At 37.7% G+C, this 13,503-nt stretch overlaps 1 protein-coding gene across 2 annotated transcripts in view; it reads left to right on the forward strand.

Moving 5' to 3' along the window:
• The window catches only part of LEKR1 (leucine, glutamate and lysine rich 1), a 112,790-nt gene extending 105,219 nt beyond the window's left edge, over positions 1-7,571 (forward strand). For both annotated transcript variants that reach the window (XM_032594680.1, XM_032594681.1), the window contains one exon: positions 6,315-7,571. In XM_032594680.1, coding sequence (XP_032450571.1) covers positions 6,315-6,728 — 414 coding nt within the window. In that variant the 3' untranslated portion in view covers positions 6,729-7,571. The remainder of the gene's footprint in view (positions 1-6,314) is intronic.
• The last annotated feature ends 5,932 nt before the right edge of the window (positions 7,572-13,503 follow it).

Below are 13,503 nucleotides of genomic sequence, written 5' to 3' on the forward strand. Positions count from 1 at the left end.
GTGATAGAAATTTCTCCCAGGGAACAGGAATATCTGCTCATGGGAAAAAGAGAAACACCTGCTAGGAGTTGGAATGGGAAGCTGAATCCTCATCTTCTATCCTATGAAGCCATTAGATAATGACTTCAAAATTGAAAAACCATGAGATAACTGCATAATGTTATTACATAGAAATATGGAAATAAATATCGCAAGAAACACCTTAAAAACCTGAAAATAGTTATTCCCTGGAGATAGAACTTGGAGTGTGAAGGAGTGCTTTTTTTTTTTTTTTCATCTCAAGCAGGCTCCATGCTCATAGCAGAGCCCAATGTGGGGCTAATATTTTTCAAATGTAAAATCTATTTAAGAAAAAAAAAAGAAAACTCATTTATTTAGGAAAGCTTACTAATAAATCTGGCAAGGATGGATTTGTGTGAAGTCAAAGATTAAATTTGAGGAAGATATGGTGTTTGCAAAGAGCTTTCTTTTTTTTTTTGGCAGGAGGGATTTGCTTAGTTTTAGGATATGCATTTTGTAAAAATTTTTTATTTTTTATTTTTGAGAGAGAGACAGAGCACAAGCAGAAGAAGGGCAGAGAGAAAAGGAGACACAGAATCCAAAGCAGGCTCCAGGCTCTGAGCTGTTAGCACAGAGCCCGATGCGGGGCTTGAACCCACAAACCATGAGATCATGACCTGAGCCAAAGTCAGTCACTTAACCCACTGAGCCACTCCAAGGATATGTATTTTCTATATTTACATATTTAATTGATACAGATAAAATGGCACACATTTGTCTGGTAATTCCATTTATGAGAAAACAAAGCACTGGTTAGTAAATTAAGTTAGTTAATTAGTGGAACCACTTAGTTCTCAATTTAGGGACCAAATAAAATTAGAACATATGAATCTCTTCTCTAACCTCTGGCTCCACAGGGAGCAGAGAGAGAACTGGGAAAGCTTTTAGTGACTATGGGCTACTCCTAGGGTTGGTTGGCAGGGAGGATGGGTGAACAAACAACCTGAGAACCTTAACCATGAGGCATGGGGCAGACAGGAGTGAGGCAGTCAGACTGAGAGGCTTCAGCAGTGCAGAGGGAGAGCTAAGCAAGACCGCCTTTTACATGTTGGAGACAGTTTGCCCGGATGCAGAGTATAGATGCCAGAAAATTGACAGAATGAGAAAAAATAGGGAGAAATTGTTTCCATTGTATTTAATTAATACTAATTAAATCTTAGATTATTGACTTAGACAATTGAATCCTGAACACTGTGCCTTCAAGGGCTCTTCCTCCCCATTCTGAAAATCTGCTCTTGAGGCATATTAGTCCTCGGGGTTGTTTATATTTCCCCATTTCTACTTCTGTTTCAATATATCTGCAGTAGTTATTTCACAGTGTCCATTAAGTCTGTGAGCACAGAAATACAATTTTAGAACAGCCTGACTACCATCCATCTTACTTCTTTCCTGGAAATCTATTCAGGTTCTCATTCCTGTCTTATCAAAGGGCCATCTCTTCTGTTTTTCTGCAGTGTTTTGGGCTGATCAGATTAGTTGAACAGAAGCCATAAATGGAAGTTTGGGCACATCCTTTGCTAGCTCCTACTCATCTTTCTGGTTTCCACACCTTTTCCAGTTTCCCTTTGCCTTGGCTCCCCACCCAGTTGTCCAGTCATCTACTCACCCTGGGATATATCTCGTGTGGGTGGGTAGAAACTATAATCTGATCATTCCATGACTGGTTCAGACCTCATTGGACGTAAAGCATAAAAAAGACAGCCATCTGTGGTTATTCTTCACTGAGGACTTGCTTTCCTGGCATGTTCCCCCCAAATTGCCAAATTCAAGTGATTGCCATCACAAATGGGATTTTCATCTTCAGAATGATCAGGTTACCCAGCAAAGCCTTCTCCTGCTTCTTCCACTGTCTTTGGAATTGAAAACAATCCAGCTGTCTCTAAGGAAAAAAAATGAAAACAAACACAAAAATAAACTACTTTTACATTGTAAAGAGTGGGGGAAATTGGCCATTTTTTTAATATTAGAAATTTCAAACAGATGGAAAGCTAATTTATATTTTCATTTTGACATTTACTTACCCAGTGGGAGTGTGATTAAGCCATATTTTAAGCCCAAAGTGGCCTTCATCTGAAAATGTGATAGACATATTCTACTGGTAATGCTCTTCACCATCAACAGAACTTTAGGACCCAGAAACACTAATTCTCCTGTGCCCAGACCACCCTAATCAAGGGGTGCAGGGGATAGGAACCTCCTCTGTGAAAATGTTGGTCTCTTATGATCCTCCCTGTTTCCTTTCTTGCCCCACTTGGGGCCATTTTCCATAGAGCTGGCAAAGGGATCTTCCTTCGATGCAAATTTGACCATGCCAGCCCCATGCTTGAAATAAACCTTTCAACGACTCCATATGACCCTCATAATTAAGTTAAAACTCTAATATTTAGCATGTTATTATAGTCATCTTCGATCAGACCCTGCTCACTCTTCCCTGCCTGTTCATTCTGCATCCAAGTCATACTAAGCCATGTGTCATCCCAAGATGTGCCTCTCCCACTGTCACTACCAGCCATTTGCACTCGCTGCCCATTTGGCCTGGAAAACCCCACTGCCCCTTCTTTACCATTTTACCATGCTAAAATATGACCAAAGATAATTTTACCTGAAACGTTTAGAATGCTAGGGCTTCACTGATTAGTCTCATGTTTGCCCAGGATTTTCAATCTTACTGAATTTCCGTCTTACACATTTTCCTATGTTGTTCAGTGAAAACACACATTAAAATTCTTCCAAAAAAAACAACCTTCAAAAAAAAAAACAGCCCCAAAAGATAGATATTTTGCCTAAATCACTGAAAGCAATCTAATCACAAGTGATTCTTTTCCACACATGATGGAATTTTCCCTTACTGGCTCTGGCCACATCCATGTGTGCTCTTGTCATGCCCTGTCACACACACCCCACCCTCGAAATAGCAATCCTCTAAACTTGATGTGTTCTATTTCCATTTTGATACTCCATGGTTGAATAAATTATAACATCTGAATTGCCTGTTGTACAAAACTGAGTTATAATCTCAATTTTAAAACAGGAGGTAATGGTAGCAGAGGATATGCAGATATTGTGAGATTCACCTGAGATTTCACAGTGTTTATGGCAAATACAAAAATAGAAGTCCTAATTCTGGAGCCTGTTTTCAGTTCAGAGGTCCTCCTGATTTGAAATAACAGAAGAAAGAGAAATAGTCCTTTGTACTGGAAGCTAATAGCTTGAAAAAGGATGAGTTCCAGAGCAGTGGGCCCCAGACCAAGATGATCAGCAGCCCTTCCAAAGTCCAGTCTGGAGTTGGCCGGCACTTTGTTCCCATTATACTTGCTATGGGGACATCTTTGAGTTCACTCCACCTTTTCATTTCCTCCTTTAGTGCAATGTCACTTGCCTAAAATAGCTTTTAGGTGACTTGCTTTACGGATGTTTTCCATAGAACACCACTCCTTTCCTTTCAGACGTGAATTTAATTTTAGTGAATGGATTGAATTTTATTTTTATTTTAATGAGAGCCCTTGTCATCACATCACCCATTACGTTATCCTTCCATATTGGTGCACCTGTTATTCATGTCAGCAATTTATTTACCTCATCAGTTAACTGCTATCCATTCTTTTCTTTTATATATTCAAATAAACTTAACTCTTTCTCGTAACTTTCTTAATCAAGGAAATTTTTTATACTAAGTAATTGAAAGCCCCTTGAATCTAATCACTTCAACATATTTTGCCAGCTAACTCTATTAATAGGAAATAATGCATTGATGGTGTGCCACTTAAAGTTTAGATTAAGTTTAGAAAACTTGGGCAAAGATAGATGAAGTGTCTTATTTTTTTTTAATTGCTTCTGTGTCCAGAAACAAAGCGGTCCCTGCATGCTTGATATAATTAGACAATTCATTTCGGCATGGGCAGCTGGGAGCAGGACCTACCACTTCAGGGCTGGGCTGCTTTCAGCAGGTCAAATAAGCAGTAGGGCTTCACGGTTTTTCTTTGTCAGAACAGGAGATGAGATGACATCTAACAGAGCAACTTACTAATATTCTTCCCTGGCCCTTCCTCTCTTGCCTTTTCAACAAGTATTTCAGGTAGGATTAATGAAAACCAGATGATAAAGCCACAAACACCATCCTTGGTCTCCAGTTTCTCAAAACAAAAACAAAAACAATAACAAAAAAACAAAAGCACCTAACTAGAAGCAAGTACTTAACCCTCATTATTTAAAAAAATATATATGCTTATATGGACCCATATGTATGTTAATAATATATGAAAGTGATGAAGCTTTGTTTGACCCAGACGTGCTGCTGATTTTATAGAAAATTACAGAACAACTGTCAATCTGGAATTGTGCCATATTCTTCAATTCTGACCAAATTTGGAGTTGAATAGAGTTCTGATCATAATTACAAGAAACTCAAATACAGGAAGATGCTACTTTCTCTGATGCTTTGTTACTTAGTTCCACTGACAGCAGATTATTCAGGAAAAGCCTTGGGAAGACACTTCCCACTGACAGATTTGGCAATGCCTTGGGTAGTTTTACAAACTAACCTGATGGAAATTCATTTTCAGTCGGAGAATCCTATAGCACAATCATTTTATTTTATTTTATTTTATTTTATTTTATTTTATTTTATTTTGTTTTATTTTATTTTGTTTTATTTTATTTCAATATATGAAGTTTATTGTCAAATTGGTTTCCATACAACACCCAGTGCTCATCCCAAAAGGTGCCCTCCTCAATACCCATCACCCACCCCCCATCAACCCTCAGTTTGTTCTCAGTTTTTAACAGTCTCTTATGCTTTGGCTCTCTTCCACTCTAACCTCTTTTTTTTCCTTCCCCTCCCCCATGGGTTTCTGTTAAGTTTCTCAGGATCCACATAAGAGTGAAACCATATGGTATCTGTCTTTCTCTGTATGGCTTATTTCACATAGCATCACACTCTCCAGTTCCATCCACGTTGCTACAAAGGGCCACATTTCATTCTTTCTCATTGCCACGTAGTACTCCATTGTGTATATAAACCACAATTTTTTTATCCATTCATCAGTTGATGGACATTTAGGCTCTTTCCATAATTTGGCAATTGTTGAGAGTGCTGCTATAAACATTGGGGTACAAGTCCCCCTATACATCAGTACTCCGGTATCCCTTGGGTAAATTCCTAGCAGTGCTATTGCTGGGTCTAGCACAATCATTTTAATTGTTTCCTTATTTGTTTACTACTTTGAATTGTTTGCTTTTCAACCTCTTTTTTGACATTCTACAGACATGTCAGGAGGTTAGAAAGATCCAAGAGCTAATTCTTACCATGGACCTTGAAATAATTTGGATGAATTCCATAGACGAAAGATGAGTAACTTCTTTAACTAAAACTATAGTCTCGGAATTTGAAGGGACCTTAGTGATCTCTAGTTCAGTCACCCATTTGAAGTTTAAGTTTGCTCCAGTCCATCCCAGTCAAGTGAGATTTAACCTTTCAGGGTATCCTCCAGACAGCTCTGGCTTTTAAAAAGTTCTTCCTTATCTTCAACTACATAACTTCTACCCTTGGTTCCAAATCCTGTTGGAGACATAAAAAACAGCTCTGCTCAAACTCATGAAGCTGCAAACTTATTGAGGGCAGGTATTGTATCCACTACTGCTTCTGGCGACTTGATACTTGATTGTCAAATGGAGTTAAAAGCAAATAACGTTCTTCTTTATTTTGATATATATCTTACAAAATAACAAACGATCAGTATATTTAAGTCCCGTTGAGAAAGCGTCATATAAAGTAGCTGATTCTATTGTTTAAGCACTGTACCTGATATGTTTTATTCTTTCAATCTTATAATTCAAGCAATTTTACCTGTCTTGTGTATTGCAGCTTACCTTCGTTATAAACTTAACATACTTGCCCCTGCAGATGTTAACTGTTAGGCATCACATGTGCCAATGAGTTGAAACCCCACTAAAGTAAGCATTAGAAGTTCCGGGTTCCAGTGCCAGCCCCTCACTACCCATCTGAGTGATACTGGCTCTTGGTTCCTATTCTGCAAACTGCAAGGGTTGAACCAAATGTCCTCTCAAAGTTCTTTCCAGCTTCACAAATCATTTGCGTTTTTGACTTGTCTGTCCCACGTGGTAGAGTAGCCACAAAGACAGTCAAAGACGGACCTCTGATTTCCATTTTAGTTCTCCATTTATATTGCCAATTACCATCCAAATGTACAGTTTAAAGCTAGGGATGCTTCTCCCCCCACCTTTTCTCATTTCAGAACACTTTTCTTCAGGAAACAGTGCGCAGGGAGTGTGAAGAACGCTTTGAACTGACAGAGGCTTTGAGCCAAGCCAGAGAACAGCTTCTGGAGCTCAGGAAGCTCAGTGGAAGTTTACCTTTGTCGCGGTGTTCCCTTAACCAGGGCAGCCTAACCTCCTCTGCTGCAGTGGTCAGCAGCCGGGGAGAAAGAAGCCTTGCAAGACTGAACTCTGGAAAAGGAATCAAAATCCCCAGCCTGCATGGAGTGTCAAAACCCACCACTGCCCCAACCTCAGTTCAACCCAAGAGGGTCAGCAGCTCAGGTTTGCCTACTTTCCCCCAGCCCCATCCTCCCAGGGGTCGAGCATCTTCCGTAAATGAGACCAGACAAAGACTGACTGCCATTCTGAGGAGGAGACTAAATCAGCAGTGACTGATTCAGCCAGGAGCAGCTCCAAGCAGGACACTTGGTACTTCCCAGACCAAGTGTAACTGAGGATGACAGAGGTCAAATTATTATCACAGATCCAGAATGCACGGTTATAGATATTTTTAATAGGATAGTTGGAAAAACTAGGAATTGTGAAGCCATATTTTCCAAGAGGCCTTTGAAGTTGCAACAGATAATGAAGTTGGTGGTATTCCAGAGGGCCAATTTCTATGTGTCTATATTGGATGTTTAGATGTGTTCTCTGAATATTCCCTTTTTGAGATCACAGGTAAAATTTTTCACCCATAGCATCTTTGCTATTTTTTTTTTGCACCTTTACAAGCAGATATATTTCCACCAAAAATAGATTGTGTTGGTTTTGTTGGTGTTTGTTCATTTGTTTGTTGAGCTGAATAGGTTAAATAGATGTGATTAGTATTACAAATAGAAAATAGAAGTACGTTAGTCCTAAATTTGATAATTTCCAAAATATTTAGTTCAAATATTCACAGAATTCAACATCATCATAGAAACCTTCTCTTTTCATCTTGCAGTTTAATTGGTTAATACAATTTCTTTTTAGGCCAGAAGTAATGATAGGTACCCTTCAAGAAGACAGTCTTTCCTGTGAACCTGGGACCTTCTAGAAAAAGGGACACCAACTCCAATTCAAGGACAAGGGGGTTTACTTTTCAAACTTCAGAGATTATTTTTAAAAACAGTCTGGCTGACCATGTAAATATTACTTGGTAGAGGTAGTTTTTCTACATTGAATGGTTTTTAGTAATCACGATTAGATTTTGATTTGAGCCATTGGGAAAAGAACTAATTCAAGACAGTCTCATAGAGGCACATAGTGCTAATTTGGGGGTTCATGTTTTATTACCTCTTAAAATGGCCGATTGGTTAACATATTTTCTATTTTCATAGTGAAAAATTAAAACCAGAAACCAAACCAGCTATTTTAAGTTATAAAGCTTCAGGCTTCTCCTGTTTCTTAAAACATAAGTCTTTACCTTAAGCTAGTGATTGTCCATCTTTTTTCCCCTTCAAGTTGAACTGCATTTTTTTTTTCCAACACTGACTTTACTTAAATGCTTCATCTGACTGTATCAGGGACATCCAAGCTTTTTAATCCCAGATGAGAATGTTAGTAGCACATGTCAAATATGGCACATAAAACTCTCCTCTGTCTGGCTATTATGTTCACGAGAGAATCCAAAGGTACTCGGAATCCCTCCCATGTGCAAAAAAACAAAGTAAAGCTGCTAAGTAAATTCAAGTTTATCTCTAATCTTTAAAAGGATTAGTCTAATCTACCAATCGTGTGTTTTAACTTCAAAAAAGAAAAAAAAATTCCACATTAGGTCTGCCGATTTCCCTGACTAGTTTAAGTGAGCACATCTTGTGTTAAGGCTTAGAATGCTTAGTTTCACTTTACAGAGATCGATGTTCCTTATAATGGCATTTGACAAGAGAACAAAACAATAGAATGGTGGTGCTGGAGTGAACCTTAGAGGTCACCCCAACCATTTCTTTACAAATAAGGAATAGATACCCAAAGAAGTCCGACTTGCTAAAGAGGTACAGCTAGTGACAGAGCTAAAACCAGACCGTTTACCGACCCCAACCACTCCACTCACTTTCCCACTCATCAGAGTTTCCCCAGCCTCCATCAGGACTTTTGTCAGAAGCCCCACATAGTATTTACCTAATATTTTCTTTAAATGCCCTCGCTTTTTAAACTTAAAGTTATGTAAAAAGAAAGCTTGGCCCAAGAAAGAATAATTGTAGAGTAACGAGTTTGATTTGCTAGGTATATTTTTGCTAATACTTGAAAATCAACATGTATCTGTTAAAATTACAAAATGTTGGTTGGTGTACCCCCTAAAATCATCGTGTACAATGACAGTAGTACCCGTGCCACCCTCTGGGAACTACTGGACCAGACCTCGATATTTCTGACCTGGTATTTGGATGTTTAAATTACAAGTACTCGTGACGTGAGGTAGATGGCAGAAGCTAGAGAAAACTTTAATAAAAGCCTACAGGAAAATTCGGGGCAGCGGTTCTTTGCCATCATATGATACACGCTTTTCCACAGTCTCCCAATTTCAGCTCTCTCTTCAGGAACCATGGGGATACATTTTTTTTTCCTAAATTATGAACACATTTAAATTTGTAAAGAAGGTCACGTGTAAGCTTTTCTAAAGTGATAAAGACTATCAGTGCAAATCTGGTTTCTTGGTTTGTTGTTATACTCTCACTTTATAATATAACAAGTCATTATGTAAATAATCTCTCTGAGAATAGAATCACGGTAAGACTGTGTTATATTCCACAAGTATATTAGAGAGGTTATTCCGTGGATACACGACAGAGACAATATTGACATTTGTATCAAGCTAGACCACTTGAATGGTGCCATCTAAGCTATGTGCTGGGATTTTTTAGAGGAGGACACTTAAAGAAAAGAGAATCGCACTAGAGTATGTAACCTGGGGGTTAAGAACATAAACTTCCCTTGATTTTCTCACTGATGAGCTAACTCCTGGCATGAAACAGTATCATATCAAGAGTGTTAGGGAGGCAGTGAATACTATGGCAAAAGAGAGCTCTCAAATGCATATAATGGATATTAATTTAAATCTATTAGTTTTAATTTCTCTATATACATCTGTTTTCCATGACCTCAGTGGAAGGATTGATAGGTGCAAAAAGAAAATATCACAGAAAATATTCCTCAAATAATTATAACCCTGGTTTTTTTTTTCTTCTCAATTTAATATTGGTAGACAAAGATGGAAGAATTCTATAGTTAACATAGATTTTTCAAGTGATTTTTTTCAAAATCTTTTTGAATGCAATTACTGTATTTATAGTTAGTCAGAATTACTTAAAAGTTATATTTTCTGGCAATGGAATTGACTGGAAGAGATGTTAATGTTGAAAATTATGCAGGGGCACCTGGGTGTCTCAGTTGGTTGAGGCTCCAACTTCAGCTCAGGTCATGATATCGTGGTTCATGAGTTTGAGCTCCATGTCAGGCTTGTGCTGACAGCTCAGAGCCTAGAGCCTGTTTCAGATTTCTCTCTCTCTCTCTCTCTCTCTCTCTCTCTCTCTCTGCTCTCCCCCACTCATGCTCTGTCTCTTTCAAAAAGAAACTTTAAAAAAAGAAAATTATGTAAAACTAAGATTTTTTAAAATGTTCTATTAGTCCCAAAAGTTTTTGTAGTATTACAGATCAATTATAGCTAATTGCTTTGATTGTGGAACAAGTTTTCTCAAGCTGCATCTTTTAAGGTTCTTAAAATTGCAGTATTGCACTGATAAAGCAACCTAGTATCCTGAAAGGGTTAATGCACTGGAGCTCAAAATTCCTGACCATCATTTTGTATCTTACGGAGCACAGGAAATCAATTTAATATGTGCCCAAAGTTCACAAATCCTACAATGATTATAGATATATATTTTTTACTTTTCCACTTTCATGGTTTATTTTTTTAATTTATTTATTGTGAGAGAGAGAAAGTGCATGAGCAGGGGAGGGCCAGAGAGAGAAGGAATGAGTGAATCCCAAGCAGGCTGTGCTCTGTCAGCACAGAGCCCAACAACGCAGGGTTAGAACTATGAACCATGAGATCATGACCTGAGCCTAAACCAAGAGCTGGACACTTAACTGACTGAGCCACTCAGGTGCTCCTTCACTTACATGTTTTAGTAAAATAATATATCTTGTTCAGAACACCTTTAATGGTCCTCAAGCCATGATAGACAATAATGGTCACATTCCTAAGGTGTTGTCTATGGTATCTTAAGGAAGAAATACTACTTTTCCTTTTGAAAATATTAACCCCATATAGTAATAAATTGTGAAGCCAATATAGTTGGGTTGCCTCTTTAAAATCTTAAATATAAATTATGTCATCTTTGTATAATCTTTTTCACACATAAAATTTTCTTCATAACACTGTAGTTGAATCTGAAACACACCTATCCTATGACAATATTTACCATGATCCAGAAAGTCAAAATATTTCCTTCTTCTCCAGCATTTATACAGCATGATGTTTTATAACCATTGAGTAAAAAAATTTACTAGACATCCCTTACCTCCACCCCAAAATATACAAGAGGATACTGTGTCACAGAGATTAATTTACCTGGAAATGAATACTGATTAAGACCAAGGAATAATTTTTAAACTTCTGCAGTTTCTGAGCATCTTGATCTGTAGAACAGTGAAGCTATATTATACATTCACTCATTTCTTCAACAGATACAGAGAATTGAAAAAGCACTGTGAGAGCTATAAAAATGAAGACATACTACAGTTTCCCGAGAATTGTATAGTAGAGAGCAAGAGGACGTATATACAGAAATTATAATGTCAGGTAGTAGATGCTGAGGAGAGAATCAAAAGCAAAGTGTTACACAAGTTCATCTTCTTGGTGGAAAAATCAGGGAGCATTTTTAGCAAGAACTGGCATTTATAATAGATCTTAAAAAATTGGTAGGGTTTTATAGAAGAAGGTATACCAGATGGAAGAGATGTATAAAGAGGTACAGGCATGGAAAGTGTAGAAAATACTTGGTGAAGGGAAGTAGTGGGAACCTGACCCCATAGCATGGAGGTGTTGAATAAAGGCCATTGCAGCATTTTGACTAAAAGAGGCATGCATTTTGTTGAAATCTGGCAGAGGTTTATAGGAATAATTATGGGGTGGAAAGGCTGGAGATGGAACACAAGTTGGTAGATTAGTACAGTAGTCCAGACAAGAGTTATATGAAGTTCTGAATAAAGATGTTGACGACGGAAATAAACAGGAAGGAGCTGACTCGAATTCTATTCAGAGAAGGGAAAGAATTTGTTCCCTATTAAATATATTTTAAAACTGTTACTAGTTATTGCCACTTAGCAGGGGTGCCGTGTATGAGATTGGTCCAATTAAAGGATCACCCTTCTATTTAAGAATATTACAGCTTGTCTGAAAAATGTGAAATCATGGGAACTACATTTCATTTGGGAAACAGGTAAACTAATCCCACAGACTCAGGACTTATAAGAATTCTTAAAGTTAAAAAAAAAAATACAAATCTGAATCGTGTTCTAAGAATTATGGAGGAGGAAGATGGAAATTGACATTTAAAAAATAGCTATCATCTTGGCCTCAAAGAATGCAAAGCACAACTCAGTGGTGACCTTAGGGACTAATACAGCACAATAAACTGTTTATGAGGGAAAGTAAAGGAGATAGTAGCCAAAATACGATAAGGGTTATCTTAAAATCCTTAAATTTTATAGTTCTGAAATGATACATCACCTGGTCCAGACCTATAATTTTACAGAAGGAAATAATAGTTCCCTTTGAGGTTAAATAATCTTTTAAATCCTTATAACTGCTTGACAGCTGACTTGATGAGAAAGCCATGGCCTCCAAATCTTGGCCAAACATCTCATTTGTAGGCTGGAAGAATAGTATCAGTGCTCTAAATTCTTGCTACTCAAAGTGATCCAGCAGGATCAATGTCTCCCGGGAGCTTATTAGAAATGCAGAGTATCAGTCCTCACACCCAAACCTACTGAATAAAATCTGATTTTAATGAGATCCGCAGGTGATCCTTATACATGTTAAAGCCCTGGCATATTTCACCTCTAAGAGCTATACATTAGTATTGAACGGAAATAATCTTGCTAGACTCAGTTCCCTCATGCCTATCTGAAACAAATGGCTCTCTGAGACCACCCATCCCCATGTTCAATACCTCAGCTCCCAATGCACTCAAATTCTTTTTTTTTTCATCAATTGATTGTGAGTCTTGAAAACTCTCCAGAAAAACTAGTGAGTAAAAGGAAATCAATATCTAATCAATATTCATAAAATCTTATGTCACGATCCAAGTTTCTGAGCCTGCAAAGAACTAAAGATTTGTTATTAACAAAAAAAAAACCCAATAGAAATGCTTTCATTTTGATCATTGGCAAGTCATTGAATAATCTTTTTTTTTTTTAATGTTAATTCATTTATTTTGAGAGAGTGTGTGTGTGTGTATAAGTTGGGGAGGGGCAGAGACAGAGGGAGAGAGAGAATCCCAAGCAGGATCTGCGCTGTCAGCACAGAGCCCTACACAGGGCTTGATCCCATGCACCATGAGATTATGACCTAAGTCAAAATCAAGAGTCAGTCACTTAACTGACTGAGCCACCCAGGTGCCCCTCATTGAATAATCTTAAATTTTAATCTCATAATGGTACCTATTTGGTTTAATCTCATAATCTCATAATGGTACCTCATAATGGTAATCTCAAATTTAATCTCATAATGGTAACTATTTCCCCAAAGGAAATCTGGTATTGCTGGTTGTCTCTGAGGCTTGTGAAACATAGAATACTTAGATAATTTATTGGAATCATGAGAAGAGATACTGGAATACCATTATTCCCCCTGAAAGTAGTTCTTAACCACTTAAGTATAAAACTATAACTTGCAATATACACCTAGATCAATTTATTTTAAAGGTAGAACAGCATTGAATAAGAATTTGATTCATATTTAAAATTTCAAAATCTGGGGGCGCCTGGGTGGCTTAGTCAGTTAAGCATCTGCCTATTGATTTTGGCTCAGGTCATGATCCCAGGGTTGTGGGATCAAGCCCCGCATCAGGCTCTGTGCTGAGCTTGGAGCCTGCTTAAGATTCTCTCTCCCTCCCTCCTCCCCCAACTCATACTCACTCTCTCTCTCTCTCTCTCAAATTAAAAAAAAAAAATTAAAAAGAA

This window comes from Lynx canadensis, chromosome C2 (genome assembly GCF_007474595.2).
Source record: "Lynx canadensis isolate LIC74 chromosome C2, mLynCan4.pri.v2, whole genome shotgun sequence".
NCBI lineage: Eukaryota > Metazoa > Chordata > Mammalia > Carnivora > Felidae > Lynx > Lynx canadensis.